Below are 23,169 nucleotides of genomic sequence, written 5' to 3' on the forward strand. Positions count from 1 at the left end.
GTAAAACGTTTAATAAGATTATACACCTATTTAAATAATCTTATCTTAAAATCCAGCGTAGAAATACGTTATAATAAAAAAAATTAGGCTTAGTTTTAAAACAGTTAAAATCAAAAATTTAATAATAGCAGTACTGGTAAATACCTTGTTGTCTGTACTGGTATTATTACGTATTGCTATTACGTATTTCCACAATTACGAGTACTAAAATACTTATAGGAAAATAATACTTTTAGGACTTTTATTAATTTCATGCTGATGACAACCAAAACAGTATGTAAATCAGTGTGGAAAAACTGGATCCTACGATGTGATTTTCCAGCCAATAAAAATGCACTGGCAACCATTGAAAACTGTGTTAGACCATTATGTTTTCATGTTATATGGAGATAAATGTTTAGCGTATAACCCATTGTTTAACCCCACTTAAATTACTATTGAAGACAACTAACAAAATGAATGGAAATGAATACTTAACCCACAACTAATTTTTTCACACTGCTCAGATTATTACTTAGCCAACCAAACAAAATTAATAATTACTATACTATTTCCAATAGATAGATAAACACCCGAATTTATTATATTACCTAAGAGGAATCTGTATTTAGATAATAAATAAATAATTACCCTTCGAATGTTAAGTGGTAGGCTCCAATAAAACCTTATGCAGCACATGACAGCGGTTGCTACCGCAGAAATAATAGAAGGAACATTTCCTGTATGCCTCTGGAGTTTGCAAACAATATCAAAATTATCCAGAATACATGACTCGATAAAACACGAAACGTTGATACCCAGTAATGTAAACAAACCTAAAAAGCAAATCTGGAAAAGAAATAAATAATGTCTTCAGTTTTTAAATTAAATTTATCATTAAAGTAAAAAGATTAAATAAGGATAGCTACATGAGAACTTAATTCGTTAGCTAAAATTTAGCACTTATCGGTAATTTTTAGGTCTTAGGCTTAATTAAGAACGTTTTAGCATGCTTCGACACAAAATTAATAACTTTATGTAAGTTATAGCTAGATAAAATTAAAGCATACTGAGAAAGTCGATCGATATTCACTTAAAAGACTTTGGCACATTTAAACAAAAAACGAAAATTTATGTTAAAATTAAAATCTCTAATATAGTTTATGACTCAGATTTGAAATTAATAAAAAAATTCGTATTTCGCACTGATTTTTCCGGTGACGTTCGTAAAGCTAGTTAATGAAAAAGATTGCATATGCGGTAAATGTTTTGGTGTCGATTTGTTTTTATTTTAATTTGACTAAAAAGTTTAAAGAAAATATTTTAACTTAACTGCAAACCTTTATAGTATAATTTTTTATAGTATAATTTATTATACATATATTTTTTAAAAAATACATACTTCTTAGTAAAATTTTTTTCAAGAAAAAGAATTTATTCTAAAAACTTTATTTCAGAATTTGGCTAATGATATATGAAGAAAATAAGTATTTTTATTTATTTAATTTTTGAAAAAAAGATGTTGAAAAATCTTTTAATAGAAAATCGAATCTATGAAAAAATTACGAGAAATTTCAAAAAGTTTTTTTTAATTATTTTTGTTGAATTTCATAGTGAAAATAGTTTATAATCACATCAAAATAATTTAGAGGTGATTTTCGTTATGTCGAGTATAAAATTTATCATATAATACGATGTATATCATGAAAACTTTTTCTCGAAATTCAAAAATTAAGTAGAAAAATTGTAAAAAATTTCATTCAAACTAAAAAATATTTAGGATCTTGGAATAGGCCAAAAGTTTTTTTTTTCTGATGGGAGGAGTAAAATTTATCTATGCAAAAATCATAATGTAATGCATGAATCTGCATGGAAACTCTTGAAATCTACATGGTAACTTTAAGTTTCATTTATAAATGTGCACATTTTAACATTCTTCGCAAACTTTAAATGAGGTTATTATGTAGATTTCGGGTAAGGCAAAGGTTTTTATAACGATTCCGGGAAATTAAATGTTATATTTAAGTTTTTTACTGCTGCATTACATTTTTAAATGGAAAAACTATTATTTGCATTATATTTGTATTTTTAAAATAATATGAAGTTTTCATTTGTGGCCGAAAAAAATTTAGAAAGCCTAATGTTTTTTGAACTTTTAAGCAAGTATTAATAAAACCTTTTTTAGTAAATATGTGACAACACTGACAACTTTTTTTACTTGAATTTTGAAAAAAAAATTTCGCGATACATCCTATTATATAATAATTATCAATTTCCAGTTTCCATTATTTAATGTAAGTGCTTTAATTCAAAACGAAGAACAGTCGGCGAATACCATAAAGGGCACGTTTCGTTTCATAAAAATAATATTTTTATTAACATTTTTTTAATTAAATCTAATTTTTTAACCTAGGTTGTAGCCTAATTATTAATCTAAACTATTAGCAGTAAAAGCCTTACTTTTTATTAAAAATAAAACCGCACTCAACAGAAATTTTAATGAATCAAATGTATAAAAAATATAAATTCCATAATAAAAGATTTAAATGGCTGAGGTAATTTAACAAATAATTTGATATAAATAATAGCACTTTGAATGCTATAAAAATATATCACTTACCTGCGGCTGCTCAGTATCCTTCGAAAGTTAGACTTATATATTTTGTCTTAAAAATTCGAAAAATCACAACAAAATAACGAAAACCTTAAAAAATTAAATAAATATCTTTATTCAAAATTCATATTAAAATAGTCATTTTATTACAGTAACAAACGCATGCCGCATGGTATTAATATGCCAAAGTTAATAAAAAGTTTCGAATCCAAAATTAAAACATGTAATACTTTTTTCTTATATCTTAAATAATAACAATTATAGATTTAAAAACCATCATTGAAAACGAGTATTTCTTATGGAGTTAATTATGGAGCTTACAAAAAATTTGTTTTATGACTTGACAAGCACAAACGCGTAATTTATAAGTTAAAGAATAGTATCTTAAATGTTACTTTAAAAAATTAAAACCCTATACTTTTTTTGACAAAATTGGGCTACAAGATTTCATAAAAATAATATAGGAATCTTATCTATGCAAATGAAAATAATATGATAAATTTACTGAAAGGTTTAAGAATACATTAAAAAAATAGCCGTGAATATTTACGTACTTAAACTAAGAGGAATACAAAAGAGGATAACTTAAGCCTGCAAATTCTTAAATATAATACGGAAATATATGAAATCGAATGTAATCCAAGGAAAGACAAAGGTTTTATATTATATAGGTACCTTATTAGACAACATTATGTATGCGAAACTATAGCTAAAATAAGGAAATAGTAGGTATATTTTGAAAAAAAAGGTCTTAAGAATTATTTAGGAAGGAAACCAAAGTAGTGTGAAAGAACAATTTAGAGCTCTTATTGCTCATATAAGGAACCGGACATTGTCAATATCATCTAAAGACAATGAATGAAACAAGTAAACAACATTATTAAGATAGACGTAGAACATAACAACAAAAAAAGGCTTTAATGCCAGCTGTATCACATAGAAAGAGAAGGTTAAACGTAAAATTAATTGATGGCCAAAAGAACGAACTTTTTGGTCATTAACCTTTAGGGGACGGAGGGTACGACAGTTGTACCCTAAAAATAATTTTATTTTAAGACGGTTTCGGTACAACATTTGTACCACACATTTCTTTCCCCTTTCACTGTCAAATTTGCTCTTCTCCTCTTAATAATAAGTGGTTTAAGCAGTTCCCCCTCTATTGTTAAGGCTTCGAGGGGAGGATTGCAGGAGGGTTTTGCGATATTCGGCATTGGAGGTTGGCATATATTGAATGTTGGTGTGAAAATAGTTTAGCCAAATATTCCGTTATTTTAGCAATTCCGATGGCTCCTCGTAAGCGAGGTTTGAATGATGAAGATATCTGCAAACTCTTAGTGGACACATAATCTTTATGACACATAATGAAAATAATTAAGAAAATACAAGTGCTTATAACAAAATTTGCTATTATTATATTATTATTTAATTAAAAACCTATTAGTCTTCCTTGCAGACTAGCTCGGATGTCTATAATTAGATATTTTTCTATTTTATAATAGTATTTGGATTTTCATAAGTATGTTAACTATAATATTGAAATTTGAAAAAAATGAAATTTTAGTTCAAGCAGTTAAACAGGAGTTTCACAAAACGTAATTTGGAATAAGTGTATAGGGGATCTATAAATTTACTGTAATTATCATTGTATATTAAGTTTTGATGTTTTGAATTTATTAATTTTTTTAATTGTATAATAAACTTTATTTCAACTATAAAAGTCTTTTTTTTTTAACAAAAATTTAAATTTTCTACAAATTCTTGAAATAGAGAATTTTTATTTCTTGCTAAACATAAAAATTTGTGTTATGCTTTTTGATTTGTAGAAAAAAAAATTTAAAATATGCGTTACTACGAGCTATTAATTTAAAAAAGTAAATTACTAAAAAGTCGGAATAAAGTATATTTAGATGAAATTAGTTTCTGATTTATAAATAGTTACAAGACTTTATTTTGTCAAAGTACATCTTTTCCTGTTCAGTTATTGGATTTATATTTTTATCTAATATAAAATCGATAATAATTAAAGTAGTATTACAGAATTTGAAATTGAATTGAACTTTATCATAGGACTTTAAAAAAAACTTAAGATTAAAAAAAAAACTAAAATTTTTTTAAGATTTCAAAAAAATTAAGATCGAGCAATTTTTTTAAATCTAAATATTACGAAACTTAAAAAAAATGTATTATAGAGTAACATTATATTATAGGAAATAGTAGCGTAAATTAATAAAGTTTTAAACAGCAGTCAATTAAATATTAAAAGTAGAAATAATTTTTACGTTTATAAAAAAAGTTTTGTACTTCTTTAATTTATTTCTTTTAAAAAAATATTGTCAACAAAGTTACATATTTATCTAATTTCTTTAAAAAAATCCTTCAAAATATATTGGTTCCTGCATTAAACTTGCAATATAAATATTTTTATTTTTTTACTTTTTTCAATACAACTAAAGAAACTGGACAAAATAAACCGAAATTTTTTTCTACTTTATTCAAGGCTTTTATATTGTGTAGAAAATTATTAACTTTTATGAAAATAAACTCTATACTCTTTCGAAGAACATAATCAGTGTAAGTTTTTATATTTCTTTTTAAAATTTCTAATGCCATGTAAGAGAAATATTTTCGATATATCATATTTATTCTTCTTAACTCTTGTATGATTTGCAAAGTCAAACCCCTTATCAATTATTAGCTAGACTGTCTACTTTTTACAATTGCATTTTGAATGTAAGCATTTCCTTTACTTTCACACATTTCCAGCAATTTCTTCCTAATGGAAACAACCAATTATTCTATGTCCTCTTGTCAGGTTTACCTTCTGGGTGTCTCTTTTCAAGTATGCGACGTCAAAAGAAATCTCATATATCACGTTATAAATTTCATTCAAATTCCTATGAACTTTCTATTGAGGCTAGCACAGCTTGTTGCCATGCAACTTACTTTTCAGATAATGAAATTATTATTTCTTCTTTAAAAGAAAAAGATACCGAAACCAATGAAGTATTGCCACTTCTACATGCAAAGTGCTATTTCTTGGTGAATGGTGTTATCTTGTCAGAATAAATAGTCTTCTTGATAATATATATTGAGGTCTGTCGTTTTTAAAATTCTTAACAATAGTTAGTTCACAATACCTGAGGAAAAGACCACACCATGATCAACGGAAATGCATGCTTTACTTTCAACCAGCTGTCAACCAAGCTTGCATAGGTGTGTCTGATAACAATCGATGACTTTAAAGTTTTCATCTTCACAAGCAGGTGTAAATTGTGAAAGACTTCAGCTCAGGGGATGTTTTATTTTGTATTAAACTTTTCTAACTTCTTAGAAAAATAAAACAAAAATTAGGAAAAATGCTTCTTTTTGCCTAATAATATATATATATATATACAATTTATATGTATATATATATATAAGCGGCGTTTATATGTATATAATATATATATATATTTAAGGAAAACATTAGAAAATGACTCAGTTTAAAATAAGTAACTCTGATAATTAGTGTTATTCTGTTTTTAATAATATATAATACATTATTTTGCAAATAAATTAGATTTTTAGATCTGACAATAAGATCTTCAGATATAAACCTAATAGAAACGTGAAGTATATTTTTATTATTAAATATATTTGTTGGAAATAATGCTTTTCTTTAAATTTATTGTAAGCATATTCTTACATACTTTTAGAGTCTTTGTATTTAATATATTATGTAAAGAAATATTCTGGTAAAATATTCGATTCTAGGAAAAAAAGGTACCGGAAAAAAAGGTACCTGGAAAAAAAGGTACCGGAAAAAAAGGTACGGAAAAAAAGTTCCCCGGAAAAAAAGGTCCCGGTAAAAAAGGTACCTGTGTAGGGAAAATTCTGTAGGGGAAAATATTTTAAATGAGAAGATTGGATTGAAGCACTTTTTGCTGTTCCGTGCATGTTTTTTTGCGTGTCGCGCGTGTTCAAAGCGCTTTTTATCCAACTTTTGTTTCTTATTTATGCATTTATTCTTAAAAAGTTAATTAAATATGAAAATGTTCAATAAAATTGTTTATTTATTTTCTAAGATCATGATTCTACCGGGAATCTTAACTCTTATCTATTGAAAAAGTGTTATCAGGCTACATGAAATTTTTAGGGGAGGGGGAGTAAAATTAATGTGTTTCGCTTATAACGCTTCTAATAGAAATTTTTTGACAGGTATTTGTATGTCATTTTCTTTCATTTTTCGCTTTTTTTTATTTTGTAATAAGTTACAATTGATAACATAGCACAGAACCGTTTCAGTTAACCAATGGCATGTTTGGGAATCGGTTTATGCATTGACGGTCTTACTTGACCCACTGTTTGCCACCTCTTGTTTACAATATAGGGAAAAAAAATGAAGTTTAGAAAAAAAAGTTTTTGATTTAAATTTTTTTTAAAGTTTTTGATTTATTAAAACATAATATCCCCTAACTATTGAATTTATAATTTAAGCCCTAAAATATGACAAAATTATAATTTATCTAAAAAGATATTGCAATAAACAAGGCAGAGCATTCTATATCCACTATTTGGTTAATGTTTAAATATCATTTGCTATCGAATTCGAGAGCATATTTTTCTTTTTTATATTTTGGGTTTTAAAAACTTCAATTTTCGGTGCCATTTCTCTTAAAGATTTTTTCTCTGTTAGTGACTTTTTATTTTCATTATTTTAGTGAATAAATCTAAAAATTATTTTCGATTATTTTTTAAAATTTGTTAAAAATTATAAATATTTGTAATGTCTTAATTGCTTTTAAAAGGCTACTAATGTTCAATTACGTAGTCTTATAAAAGTGAACTCAACCCAGAAGACAAAGAGAACTCCTAGATCAAGCATTGGGAGAAATTTGCCTTCGTGGGGACTTTTCAATGGAACTTAAAAGCATGTGTGTTACATATAGTGTAAACCACGAAAACCATCCACGGTTAGACTGACGGCAAGAGAACTCTAACCCATAATCTGTCTTCCACAGAGGATATTTTACATTAGTACTGTGATCAGTGCGAACTGAGTGCATCTTCTGACCCGCCGGCTCTGGCATTTGAACCCGGTGCGGCTCTTGAGCATTTGATTGGTGGTAATGGTGGTGTTATTCGCTTATTTCTCTCTTTAAATAGATAATAATTCTTATTTATTTAATTGGCAATAAGAACAACTTAAAAAATTATCTAAACAGTAACAACTATCATTTTAATTACTTTACATCTTTAGTAATTAATTTACTAATTGAAGCGTAAAAGGTTATTTAACGTTGCATTACAACGTAGTATTATAATTAATGAATTTTTTTTTCACATTTATTTACATTCACAATTAACATTTATTCAATGTACTATATTTAAGAGCAAATTAGAATCAAAATGCTGGAAACTTATCAGAAGCAAACCTTATTGAATATTTTTAGCAGGATTTCATTGATTTAATCATGATTTAAGTCAGCTGGTTTTTTTAAAAATATCATTGTTTCGTATTGAATCGAATGTTATTTTAATACTTAAATATATATTAGTCATTTCATGCATATATGTATTATAATATCTGGTCTTTTACATATTTTAATTTGTAATTATGAAATTTCCAGAAAAAAAGAAACCATTCATTAAAGTAGGATTGCTTTTTTAATAAGTAAATAAAAAAAATTAGTATGCTTAATTTGTTTTTTTTTTTCATGTATTTTTCTTTATTTTTTTATGATTCATTTATATTCAATTTCCAATTAGTTTGAACAAAAATTGTGCATGCATTATGCATTTGCTAGAAAGTAATTTATAATACAGTAATATTGCCTGAAATATGTAATTATTTTTATTACATTTTCATTGGATTTAAATTATTTTAATATTTATAAAGTTGAATTAAATAAGATGTGTTTTATAAGTAGATCAGTTTTTTCAATTTAAAATAAAATATATCACAAACCTTTTATGACATAGTTGACAACTTTTTTAACTATTCCTCTAAAAACTTCAGCTCAGACGTATATGGAGAACTTTGTTTCTGCTTACAACAATATATTTATAAACATCATTTTTTATGACATTATTTTTTGAAAACACAAGAAAATTAAAAAATAACTTGATTGGAATACATTAGAGGAAAATTTTTTATTTTTTTGTAAAATAGTGACGATTTCGATGTTTAAAATATACAAATTCACAAATATACAATATACAAAAACATAAATAGTTCATTGCTATGAAACTCTGCAAAAAAGGTATTACATATCATCGTTAAAATATCTTATAAATTTTTGAAATGGTATGTCTTTTAGATGTTAAAGAAAATTAAAAACTTACATTTAGGAATATTTAAATATAAAATTTGCTTTATTTAAAACTGCCATGTAGTATCATTTTTAGCTATTCAAAAAAATTAATAAACTAAAGTAATGAATACAGATTTTAATATGAAATTGGAAATGAATGAAAATGAATGCTTTTCTTTCTTAGATTATTAGCTATTGAACTTAAAAATTCTGGGATGTCTAGATTTTGGTTTAAAAACTTAACGCAAAGTGTTTTCAACCTTTTTTGAAGAGTTTCATAGCTCCTCTTTTTTCTATGTGCGATATGCACTCCAGCTTTGATTTGCTGGAAACTGAAATACAAAGAATGACAAAGAATGAAAAACTGAAATACAAAGAATGGCTGAAACATTCTTAGAAAAAGGTTGAAAGGGTTGTTAGAGTGAAACCCCCTCTTATTCTTGTAGGTGTATTCAAGAAACCTCAAGGACATCCATTTGCAGTACACTAATGTACTACACATACGTCAAAGTAATTGCTATCTTCAGAAATTTACAAGATTAATGAAATGCACTGATTCTAGCAGTAGACTCACAAAAAAGTACACAAACATCTTTCCTTTTTTATAACACCAATTTTCTTTTGTTTGCAAAAATTTTAATATAGCCACAAATGCTTGTTTTTTGGTAAAGGCACACTTCAGTGCATCTAACATGATTCAATCTCTAACATACCTTATTGAATTAGATAATCATTGATTTATAATATATATTATTCACTTTGTTAAAATGATATTTGTTTTAGACCAGGTGTTTCCAACTGGCAGCCCGGGGGCCGCATCCGGCCCGCGAAGCCTTTTTTTTGTGGCCCGCGGACTAAACTTTACTAGTTGTCATTTTTTTGCGGACAATTTTCGTAAAGAATCAATATGGGTTTAAAATGCTTTTCTCGTTAATAAAAACCTAATTTCTTCGTATCTGTGAAATTTAACATACCAATTGTGCAAAAAAATTTATTTCTCAGGTTTTACACCCAGGAAAATATTTATTCAAATGCAAAAATAATCATGTATGTAGCTCTATTTTATTTCATTTCTTTTTGTATTTTGTTAATATAATTTAGCATGTGCGTATCAGAAATTTTCTCGAAGAAATTATCCGATTTAACTTTTTGAAACCACTCATTTTGGACAAAAATATTTGCACACACATTTGTAAATTTTAAATGTAAGTATCTATTCTCTGGTGGTTGTAGCAGACAAATCTCAATTTTCTCATTGAATATTTTGTGTGCTACTATGTAAGTTTTAATAAAAACCTAAGTTATTGTAGCCCGAATTTTTATTATTTATTTAATATTTTTTAAAATATTATTAATAACAATTAAATATTTCTAAAAATCTACTTCTTATTTTAATTTGTAATTCAATACTTTTGTTTTGTACAACTTATTAAAAATCTGACAATAATATTTAATGTTCTTTCAAACATGAAAAAGTCCTTCATAAAATTTTGATAAAGTTGTGGCCCCACCATTTGATTTGAATTTTTAATTGTGGCCCGCGGCCTCATGTAAGTTGGAAACCCCTGTTTTAGACCATTATAACAGAATCGTCCTTTTAAAAACATTTCTCTGATAATGAAAGTGCATAGAGAAAGTGATTTTTTATTAAAAAATGTAGTTTCATGAATGCTGTTTTTAAAAAGAATTAAAAATAAAACCGTCTTTAATGAAATAAAAAAAAATATTTAAAACTTAATAAAAATAGACATAACAGAACAGAAATGTCTATTATTTATTATTATTTCTTAACAGAAATAATAATAAATAATAGATTTTAAACAAAGCGAAATTTACTTATATATTTCCAAAAAATAGCTGAGAAATGTGTTACAGGCTATTTAATGTATTTTATCAGCGCAAAATAACGCGTGTTTGAATAAGTTCTTTGAAATAAAATTTTTTTTGTGCCGAAATCTTAAATTAAATCTTAACCGTGTTAAAATGAAATGTATTAACAAAAAAATATTCTTAATAAAATTCAGTATTAAAATAATCCCTTAAAAGACTACCTATCTGGTAAAAGACTCCTCATTTTACCAAAATAAGTGAATCATAACTGTTAAAATAGGGTGAAAACAATTTTGCAGAGAATTGTATCTCCACTAATTACTTAAAAACTGACATATGTTTTAAAAAAATCCTTCTTTAATTAAGAAAAGAAATATATTTAACAAAAAAATATCTAGTTTAAGAAACTCCTTCTTAGAAATGAAAAAAAATTTCTTGCATCAAATCCCTCCTCCTCATACTTGCACTAATTAACGAATCTGAATCAAAATTATGAAACGGCAAGAAAACTATTAATAACGTTAGCGTCGTGTCAACTACTTCTATAAACTATTAGTTAAATAAAGAATAACACACATTCTGTAACAGAAACAACAAAAAAATTTTAAATAGTTTTTTTATCATATAAAGGAAGGGGAAAAAAGTAACATTGTGCTTAAATGTTCTTTCTCCTTTACCTCAATTAGCAAAACTAAACATCAATTAATATGAACTTAAAATATTTCCATGACACCAACCATCCGAATCAGAATTTTCGACAATAAAATAAGTTAATAGAGATAAACGTATCTCTTATAAGAAATAAAAAACCTATAAATAAATAAATAAGAGAAGAAACCTCTTATAACAATTTAAAATCTTATAAAAAGAAAGAAAAAATGCATCCGACACAAAAGTCCTCCTACCTTCCTCAATCGGCTAATATGAATATCTATACCCTCTTTCCAATTTATCATTTAAAATAAAAAATAGCATCTTTTACATTAAACATATTAAAATGCATCTTCCCCTTAGAAAAATAAAATAAATAAATAAATTAAATACATCCAGCTTCTAAGAAAAGAAATACCGTGACTCTAATTAAAAAAGAGCAATACTTTCCTTTCTCCACAATTAAAGAATAAACATCCAACACAGAAATCCACCCACCTTCCTTAATCGGCTCATATAAATATCAACACCCTTTTCAAAAAATATCATTTAAAATGAAAAAAAAAATAGCATATTTTATATTAAATCTTGCCCTAAAAAGTAAAATAAATAGAGAAATTAAACATACCCAGCTTATAAAGAAAAGAAATACCGCTACTCTAATTAAAAGGCACCAATACTTACACCTCCAATCACGAATAACCATCCAACACATAAATCCTCCCAACTTCCCCGATTGGCTACTTTAAGCCCCACATTAGCAACTTCTTCACAAAATATAATTTAAAATAGAAAATAACACATTTTTCGCTTAAAAATTTTTAAAAAAAAAGTAAAATATTATTGAAAAATTTAAATTGTATCTTCCTGCTTTAAAAAATAATCAAAGAAGAATAAATAAGTGAAATAAAATTTTAAAAAAAAGCGTAATACAACCAGCCTATAAATGCCCCCCCTTACCCTTCTCGTTACCTCAATGATCTAATCTGAATTATTACAGATAAAAAGAATATTCATTGAAACAGCGAGAAGCATTCATGTTGCCCAGAAAGCGAGAGGGGAAATATCCCTACAGATTTTCCCTATGGAGGTACCTTTTTTACCGGGACCTTTTTTTCCGGGACCTTTTTTTCCAGGGACCCTTTTTTCCGTACCTTTTTTTCCAGGTACCTTTTTTTCCGGGACCTTTTTTTCCGTACCTTTATTTCCGGGACCTTTTTTTTCCGTCTACCAAAATGATTCATGCATTCCTATGAATACGCGCATGAAACTTTTGATGTAATTCTAAAATAAACGAACTAACGACGAACTTTAACGATAAAATAACGAACTTTTTTTTTGTACCATATTATTCATTGAAAAAAAATTGGTCTCGAAAATTTTCAATTTTGTTTCTCTGGTTACAACTATTTATTAAATAAAAAGAAAAAAATTAAGCATTTTTGTTTAGCAAAAAATATTTTATTTATATATTAAGTGTTTAGTTAAATTTAAATAACTTTTTATTCAGCGTGAACGTTTCTCCAGGTAAAGGTTATGAAAAATTTTATTAATAAGAAAATAATTTCTTGCAGAGTACACTTGATGCATTTATAATAAAAAGTTAGTTAGGTCAGTTTATGTATCAAAAATACAAATATTTTGCCCTTAAACTTTTATTTACTAATTACTAGTTTCCACAGAGGAATTTCCAAAGTTTTTCTTTTCCTCCAGCTTTTTACATTCCTTATATCAGAATAAGCATATTCATTTAAGTAAATGTAATATGACTTCTTTTCTTTAGAAACATATTTTGCATCTGCAGGTTTCCTATGAATAAAGTTTTAACAATAGAAATTGAATATTAGCTCATCCAAGCTAAGCGATGTAGCATAGGGAATGATATGTAAGACTTAGCATAAAATAAGTCACGTGATAAATACTATTTAGTTTTGACGAAATTTATTGTTATTTTTTTTAAGGAGGTACAGAAACTTTTAGATTCTTGTAATTTTGTTAGGAGTAATTAAAAATGAGACAGCCCCTCCGTATATATATATATATATATATATATATATATATATATATATATATATATATATATATATATATATATATATATATATATATATATATATATATATATATATATATATATATATATATATATATATATATATATATATATATATATATATATATATATATATATATATATATGAAAGGTGGATAAATATAAAAATGAAATAGAAATAATATAGTTAAAAAAGTATATATGATATATTTTACATATAATATATTTTTACCGAAAAAATACCGCTTACTCAAAAATTGTTAACTGGGTGAATTTCTTTCAAGAAACCACATGATATAACGTTATAAATTATCTGCTTGAAATATAATTTCTGTCTCGAAGAATATTTGTGTTACAATTTTGTAAGAACGTAATGTATGCGACTTTAAATTTCAAGAAAAAGGTGAAAGAAAGATAAAAAATCCATTTAGTATAAAAAATTTATGGAAAAAAAATCTACATTTGACTAAATTATTTTAACGGAAAAATTAAATAAACTATTAAATTCGAAAAAAAACATTTGAAGTTTCAGACGCATCTCATTTCTAAGAGAACCAAAAACTATGCTTTTTAACATTAGCTATCAGAATAAATTTTTTAACATTTTACAACAAGAATAATTTATTTGTATCTTTTAAAAACAGTAGAAAAGGCTTTTAAAAAAAATTCTGTAAAAATTCTGAATAACTTCCTAAATATGAGTTGTTTCATTATAGAGAAAAAGTTTGTTCTTTCGTAAAAGAAAAAAATCGAAAAAAAAATTATATTTTAACTTTTTCTCATAATGTGTTACACGTTCAAATAAAGTATGACAAAATATTCATAACTGAGTCAAAATGTATGCCGATAACGATGCACGCTGCAACCCTCTACTGCTCTCCTCTTGGAGATGGATAGATAAATTACAACAAAACGTTTCCTATTCATAAGTGGTTAAAGTAGTTACCTCCCACTGACTAAGTGGGGGGGCTGAATTTCTGCAAGAAAGCGCCGGACAGAGAGGAGAATTTTTTCACCGAGTAACCGTATCCTTTAAGACCGAGAATTGGAAAACGTTATTAACCTGGAAAGAACTTCATTTGAAGGGCAAAGCCCACTCTGAGCTGTCAAGCTTGGATGTAACTTTAAATAACTGATTGAAAATTTACGAATTTTAATTACCAAAACTGGAAAAAATGATATACCTTTGAAGCATGTGTGTACTCTAAAAATTTTAAAGTCAAACATCTCAAATTTGAATTGACAATTCTTTGGTGATAATCCCTAATTATCGAATATTATTTTTGTGCATTTTTTACAATTTTATACGTAAAACTAACCGTTTGTTTAATTTCTTGTAAAATACTATTTACTTAATTATTTTTTTCTGAGTAAATTGAAAAGATTTGATTGATGAGCGTTGTGCAAAAGCATTCTTATTCTAAGTATTGCAACGTGAGCAAAACAGCTATCAAGCATCCTGTTTCAACTTGCCCACTGATGTCGCTATTCCTGAGCCATTTAAATCTAATGAGCCTTTCTAACTGTACTTACCCTCAGAAGATATCGCAATCTATATTGCTTGTACCACGTGTAAAGTGAGTAACACAGTGCTAGGGTTAAAATGAAGCCGAAGACAGTGATGATCCAAGAATCGTAAATTGGAATAATGCTCAGATTCTCTTGCTGTGACAACTGTAGAACTGAAGTATGGTGAAAAATACTTCCACAAAAATACCGGGAACAGGAGTTATCATTGTGCCTCATGATGTCCCTAAAGAAAAAAATCCATATCAATAATATCATTAAATATACTGTAAAAAATTCCGAATTTAATAACGATATAAAATAGCGGCGCTTTAGGTGCATAATCCGTAATATCCTTTTTACATTAAAATATTATAACCGTAATTTTTATAGTAATATTACCGTAAAATTACTGAATCACTCTAATTAAATAAATATTACTATAAAAATTACGGCCTATCAGATTTTTTGCTCTGCAACCAGTCCCGGTAAAAATGGATTTTATGGGAAAAAGTATAGACACTCTGAGCGCCAGTGCGCTTTGCCGTAATTTGATCCGGAATTTTTCGCATTGTAAATAAAAAATTTAAAACAAATCATAGATATGATTTTATGTATATTAAGGAGGGTCCATGAAACATTTTTAAGACTTTTTTTTAAAAATACGCGCATTTTTTTTAATTATTTTTATACATTGCTTTAACAACAAAAAGAATACAAAAAATATTAACAAACCTTAAATCAGGGGTAGGACTAAGCGATATTAGAAATTATATATCGTGATGCATCGTCAGTTTTGCATCGCGACATAGCGATGTATCGCGATATAGTATTTTTGAATTTCATTTACTTGTAAGGCACAGAAAGTCAGATTTCTATCAAAACTCCATACTCAGACTGATTTAAATTAATTTATAAATTTGAAGATATATATGTTTTGCTTAGGAAAGATATTAAATAAATTGACTACAATGTACAAATCTTACTTAAAATATTTATTGAAATGTTTGTTTAGAAATTCATAATACGCTTGAAACAAAGTGTTAAAAACTTTTTTTTAAAGCGTTTTTTACAAATTAATATTTTCTTGTACTATTATGCGTAAATAATTACATAATTATTAAGTTCGATCTTAATGTTCAATTTCGAAATGAAAAAGTAAATGCAAGTTTTGTTACATTTTCTAAAAATGATCACGCAAATAAATGAAATATTTCTTAATTTAAAAATAAATAGTAAAAAAATAAATAAAATTGAAATTTATCAATATATTTACCTAACAGTATAGAAAGAAAATTTAAAAAATAAGTTCGTTAAAAATTATTTGTATGTTTAAAACAACGTGCTAAGTAAATTTTAGAAAAAAAAAACGCTTTTAAAACAGTATTTTTTATTGTTATTATTTCAGATAAATAATTAAATTAAATTGAATAATGACCTAATTATGAACGAAAAACAAAGTAAGGTTTAATTTCTTAAAAATAAAAACAAAAGAATTGTGATATTCGATAATATATTTAGCTAATTAACAAATAATATGAAAAGAATATTTTTAAAAAAAATTATTATACTCTTTAATAAAACGAAGTGCTAAATGATTTTAAAAAAATGAATAAAATACGCAAACCTTTCAAATTTTTTTGAATAAACAAAGTTGAGTGATTTATGTCCAAATCCAAATGACAAAAAATAAGTTTTGTTTTAACTTTATTTCTAAAAATAAAAACAAGAAGATTTATAAATTTAAAATCAGTAATAAAAACCTATTAAATTATTAGGAGTTTTATCCAAAAAGTTTTTAATAAATTAAAAGAAAGTAAAAAAATAACCTAACAAATTTAATTCTTTATGGGCGTCTTTAATTAGATTTCCGATAATTTTCGCATTTAAAAATAAAAAAAAGTTTTGTTAAAAAAAAACTTATCTAATTAATGAAAAAACTCCTCTTTATATATTCTTTTCAATAATAGATTGCCTTCAGAACAAGGTAACATCGGCGATCACGAAGTTAGTCCCACTGAAAATAATCTACAAGATACGATATCAAGTCGCTACAAAAAAAAAAAAACTTAGAGGTGCGAAAACGAACATGCGAGATTACGATATATGTTCTCAAAACTCTGCTTCTGATTCTACAGCTCACCAATCAAGGCCATTTCAACATAACAAAACGAACATCGTCTTCCACAGCGCGAGTCGACATCGGAACGTAAGAGAAGAGTCTTATATCGCTATATCGTTTTCTTATATCCTTGCGTGTCTTAAATCGCTATATCGTTTCGCGCTCGTTGTCTTTACTCGACGGCTTAAATCAGATTTCTGATGTATCGCCTTGAATGAAAGTCGCTGTATCGTCTTGCCGATATATGCGTTAAATCGATATGTCTCGATACATCGATTTATAGCCCAGTCCTAATCAGGGGTCCCCATCCCTATGCCCGCGGGCGCGATGATCGGTGTAAGCGCACCTGCTGCTTGTGCCCAACGATAAAAATTTCAGTTTTCCATTTCCCATAAAATGCTATGAATTTTTGAATTTTTATTTTTTTTATTTTTATTTTATTTATTTTTTTTATTTATTTATTTTTTTTTTTTTTTTGCTTTTTCAATATTGTTCATAAACACGACCAAAAATAGAAAACACCAGGAAAACGACTTCCATCCCCACAGATATAAGCACAAAGCAAAATATAGCTTACCTATTTTCCACTTGCGCTAAGTCTTTCGACAGTGAATATCATAAAATAAAAATATAGATCACGACTTACTTCCTTTAATCTTCCTTTTGATGATGCACACCTTGACGATTGTTTGCGAGCAGGAATTTCATCATATTCTCCCAATTATGAAGCACTGCCCAGTGAAATGCAATGCCAAAGATCGCATTGACTGTATTTTATATATTTCATAATTAATTTTTATGCTTAGTATGTTTTGAAAGCAATTTAGTATAATCATTTTTATTTTGCACAAGAATATTTATACTATTTAGATTTATATGTTAAATTAATTTTTATTATAATTATTTTTTGTGCATTATATGAAGTGTGTATTATTACCTATTCCTACCAACTATAAATTTATTTTGAAAAAATAAATGGTGCCCGCCACTCGACCGATATTCTAGGACTTGCTCTTAGGTACAAAAAAGTTGGGGAACCCTGCCTTAAATGAATTGATTTTTTTAAAAAAATAAAATGCTTAAAAAAGTTAATGTTTTTAATTTTTGGAAAAACAGAAAATATCCTGATTCTAAAACGAAAATTCTTTTGTTTACTCTTTGGTTTTGTTTTCTTTTAAAATGTCCTTATTTTAATTTGCTTCATTATTTTCTGTAATTAGAGTTTTAAAAAAAATTAACTAATTTCCAAAACAAGAAAGTTTAATCTTCCTTTTGATGATTTGATGAATTATTATTTATTATTTTTTTTTTAAAAAACTCTAAGAACATTTTGCGAATTTCTTGAAAACTAATTAATGTAAAGTATCTAAAATAATGTAGTTATTTTGAAAAGAATTTGCGATACACTTTCCTACAATAATTGAAAAGACACTTCTAGTCTTTAATATATTTTTTTTAATTTCTCAAAAAATACTTAGAAATTTATTTAATAGCTTTAGATGTGTTTAAGTTATACGTATTCTCATCAATAAACTGTTAAGCTCCCAGTGAGTAGAGAAACCGGCAATAAATTTTTGACCACCCAGAATAATTTGAGTTTTCGAACACCCTGAACACACCAGAAATAATTTGAACTTTATTTTTTCATAATTAGGAAGTGAATCGTATGTGGTAACTAGGACTGGGCGATATTAGAAATTATATATCGTGATATATCGTCAGTTTTGCATCGCGATATAGCGATGTATCGCGATATAGTATTTTTGAATTTCATTTACTTTAAGGCACAGAAAGTCAGATTTCTATCAAGACTTCATACGCATATTGATTTAAATCAATTTATAAATTTGAAAATATATATGTTTTGCTAAAGAAAGATATTAAATAAATTGACTAAGATGTACAAATCTTACTTAAAATATTTATTGAAAAAATGTGTGTAGATACAGAATGAAATATTTGCACTTCTTTATCGTTTATAAGGTATAAGCAGTCTTAATTTAAGTTAACCCCTAAAACACCCTTAATGAAAAAAAATATTGTTATTAAACAAAAGCTGATTTTAAAATATATTTTAATTAAAATAAAAGTTAGATTGACTAAAAGCCGAAGTTTAAAATTAAAAATGTTCGAATTTTAAACTAAAAAGTAAACATAAGAATTGTAATAATTTCTTAAAATTTTCGTTCTCTGAAAGATTTCTCAGTTTAAAAATAAAAAGGGAATTTTATAAAGATATCTAGCTGAAATTATTGAAAGAAAATTTAAAAAATTAAAAAAAAAGTTTGTTAAGAAATTCATTATACACTTAAAACAAAGTGTTAAAAATATTTTTTTTTTTTTAAAAAAAGAAACTTTTCTTAACAAATCAATATTTGCTTGTACTATTATGCGTAAATAATTACAGAATTATTAAGTTCGATCGTAATGTTCAAATTCTTAATGAAGAAGTAAACACAAGTTTTGTTATATTTTCTAAAAATGATCACGCAAATAACAAAAGATTTCTTAGTTTAAAAATAAAAAAATAAATAAAAGTGAAATTTATCAATATATTTACCTAACAGCATAGGAACAAAATTTAAAAAATAAGTTCGTTAAAAAATTATTTGTATGCTTAAAACAAAGAGCTAAATAAATTTTAGAAAAAAAATGCTTCTTAAACACTATTTTTATTATTATTTCATATAAATAATTAAATTAAATTAAATAATGAACGAACGAAAAACAAAGTAAGGCAAAGTTTCTTAATTAAATTCTTAAAAATAAAAACAAAAGAATTGTGATATTCGGTAATATATTTAGCTAATTAACTAATAATATAAAACGAAAATTAAAAAAAAAATAATGATTTTACTCTCTAATAAAACGAAGTAGTAATTGATTAAAAAAAAAAAAAGAAATGAATAAAATTCGCAAGCTTTTCAAATTGTTTTGAACAAATAAAGTTTATTGACTTATGTCCAAAAAATAAGTTTTGTTTTAACTTTATTTCTAAAAATAAAAACAACTCAAGATTTATAAATTTAAAATCAGTAATAGAAGCCCATTAAATTATTAGAAGTTTTATCCGAAAGGTTTTTAATAAATTAAAAGAAAGTAAAAAAATAACCTAACAAATTTATTTACTTTGTAATTTAATTCCTTATGGGTGCCTTAAATTAGATTTCCGATAATTTTCACATTTAAAAATATAAAAAAAGTTTTGTCAGAAAATAAATAAAAAACTTACCTAATTAATGAAGAAACTTTTCTTTATAAATTCTTTTCAATAATAGATTGCGTTCAGAACAAGGTTACGACGGCGATCACGAAGTAAATCCCATTGAAAATAATCTACAAGAAACGATTTCAAATCGCGAAGGTGCGAAAACGAACATGTGATATAACGATATAAGGTCTCAAAAGTGATTCTGATTCTACCGCTCATCAGTCAAGGCCGTCTCAACATAACGAAACAATATCGTCTTCCACAGCGCGAGTTGGCATCGGAACGTAAGAGAAAGTCCTTGCGTGTATCGCTATATCGTTATATCGTCTTCTTCACTCGACGGCTTAAATCAGATTTCTGATGCATCGCTTGGAATGAAAGTTGCTGTATCGGTTTGCCGATATAGGCGTTAAATCGATATGTCGCGATATATCGATTTATAGCCCAGTCCTAGTGGTAACTAATAAAAAAATCCGATTTGAATATCTTGGAGATTTAAAAAGTTCAAGTAATTTAAGTATTTTTTGTAAATTTTGAAAGAAAGCTCTGAGTAATAAAGGGTTTTTCACAAATTTCATTTTTTGTAACATGAGACAAAATTTAATAAGAAATGATAATACCTTACAATAATCACCCATACACCAGAATGTGATAGTATAAGTGTCACTGTTTAGAAGGTCCAGGATAATACCAGCACTATTTAATAACATATTTTATTCAACAAAACAACATCAACAATGGTATACAATTAACAAGCAGACAAACATAACATCTTACATCCAGAGCTCGTAAGTAAAAGCCAATTAATCTAGAAGTATTTGAGGGAGGTTATCCAATGGATGCGCGCATGCGCTAACATTTAAGTTTCAGTTCGTATTTCTAAAAGTTTCACTTCGGATTTTAACTTACCACATTTCTTCCCACCTTGAGTAGAATACCTGTAATTATACTCAACAAACTTCTAATTTTTTGACATAAAAATTTCTATATAAATGGAAGAAAAATACATCAATGATAAAAAATCATACAAAATACTTAACATAAACAATACTTAATGAATCATACAGTTAACAACATATTACGGTACAGTAGGTTTAACAATTCTTCCACTGCTACTTATTTTCAATGATTTTCCTCTTACATCAACATACTCATTTTCCAGCTCTAATCTAAACAGTCTTTGAACTGGCCTTAAAATTTCTGAATTTTCTGTCTTTACAAGGGCTACTCTTGTGTGACCATCTCTGCCAGGAATTACCTTTAATACCTTAGCTAAATTCCAAAATGTTCGCTTCTTATTAATATCTTCGACTAAAACTATTTCCCCGACTTTTAACGGTTTATCCTTATAATCTCTTAACGATTGTTGGCGTAATTGCCCTAAATATTCAGTCCTAAATCTAGCTCTAAGTAATTCTCTTATTTTTTGGAGATATTTAGCTCGTTTACTTAAATTTTTCTTATCTACCTGATCAATATCTACTACACTTGAGGAAGGTATCTCGTGCAAGAACAATTCGGAAGTTAATGGTGAAATATCGGCCACGTCTTCGGATACGTAAGTGAGGGGCCTCGTATTTATTATTCTTTCACAATCACAAAGGAGAGTGAGTAACTCCTCATAGTTGAGCGTAGCGCGTCCTAATATTTTACGTAAGATTTGTTTCACCATCTAGATTATGCGCTCCCACCAACCCCCCCACCAACTTGCCGAAGGAGGATTGAACTTAAAACGTATTTTTTGTTCTGCAACTTTTGAGCTCAATTTATCCCAATCTATTAAACGAAGAGCTTTTTCTGCGCCGACGAAATTTGTTCCATTATCGGAATATATAACTGAGGGTCTGCCTCGTCGCGCAATAAATCGTCTTAAGGACTGAAAAAATGCTTCGGTCGTCATAAGGGTTACTAATTCTAAGTGTACTGCACGATACACTGCACACGTATAAAGTACTATGTATGCTTTTCTTTTATCTTTAAGGTACAGTGGACCTGCTAGGTCAACCCCTATTATCTCAAATACTGCGGCATCATTTACTCGATCACTAGGTAAAATTCCTGGCATAACTTCACATCTTTTAACTTTAAATCTTTGACATTTCACACAATGCTTAATGCAATTACGAATAGTCTTTCGACTTTTCAAAACCCAATATTTTTCTCTTAAGTGAGACATCAATAGAGAAATACCAGCATGTAAATAATCAACATGTTAACTTAAAATTAACAATTTTACAACAGAATGATTATTTGGTAAAATAATAGGATGAATGAAATCTGATGTATCATCACGATAATCAAGGTTGGTTTTAGCTCTTATAACACCATTTTGGTCAACAAATGGTCTTAAATGCTTAAGTTTATTATCATTTACATCTTTAAAACCATCCTTTTGAATTAATAACATCAGAGAAATTTCAGCTTTACAAAGTTCATCTACACTTAAAACCTTAGACAAATTTTTATCTTTATGTTTACAGTTATAAAATAATCTATATATCCATGCTATCATCCTCAAAATTTTCGTATATGATGAAAAATATTTACAATACCAGTATTGATCACTATCATCAGTATTTAAAGCAATTATTACCGTTTTACGTAGCTCTGAATTAACCAATTCTTCATTTGGGTTTTCATCCGATTTAGGCCAATTTTCTTCCTTATCGTAGAGCCAAATCGGTCCCTCCCACCAACGACGTTTGATTAACTGTTCAGCAGTGCAGCCACGTGATGCAAGATCGGCAGGGTTCGAGCTACCTGGCAAGTGGCGCCACATGGTGAGAGAAGTTTCTGAGCGAATTTCTTTAACGCGGTTATATACAAATAATCCCCAATTTAAATTACGCTTAATCCAACTCAGAGCTGTGGTCGAATCAGAACAACAATAAATTTGAACTTCACTGAGAG

At 27.0% G+C, this 23,169-nt stretch overlaps 1 protein-coding gene across 6 annotated transcripts in view; it reads right to left on the reverse strand.

Annotated features, from left to right (window-relative positions):
* Nucleotides 1–23,169, reverse strand: part of nvd (cholesterol 7-desaturase nvd) — a 67,049-nt gene that overhangs the window by 18,034 nt on the left and 25,846 nt on the right. Inside the window, exons 1-3 of one of the 6 annotated variants that reach the window (XM_087159594.1) lie at nucleotides 20,281–20,720; nucleotides 14,954–15,173; nucleotides 631–828 (exon numbers count right to left, since the gene is read on the reverse strand). In XM_087159594.1, coding sequence (XP_087015720.1) covers nucleotides 631–828; nucleotides 14,954–15,166 — 411 coding nt within the window. In that variant the 5' untranslated portion in view covers nucleotides 15,167–15,173; nucleotides 20,281–20,720. Of the gene's footprint in view, nucleotides 1–630; nucleotides 829–1,049; nucleotides 1,130–2,599; nucleotides 2,730–14,953; nucleotides 15,174–17,625; nucleotides 17,784–20,280; nucleotides 20,721–23,169 lie in introns of those variants that run through there. The other 5 variants (XM_087159595.1, XM_087159593.1, XM_087159592.1 and 2 more) reach the window with 5 other exon arrangements.

This window comes from Parasteatoda tepidariorum, chromosome 3 (assembly GCF_982258835.1).
Source record: "Parasteatoda tepidariorum strain Cologne lab strain chromosome 3, Ptep-v5.0, whole genome shotgun sequence".
Classification (NCBI taxonomy): domain Eukaryota; kingdom Metazoa; phylum Arthropoda; class Arachnida; order Araneae; family Theridiidae; genus Parasteatoda; species Parasteatoda tepidariorum.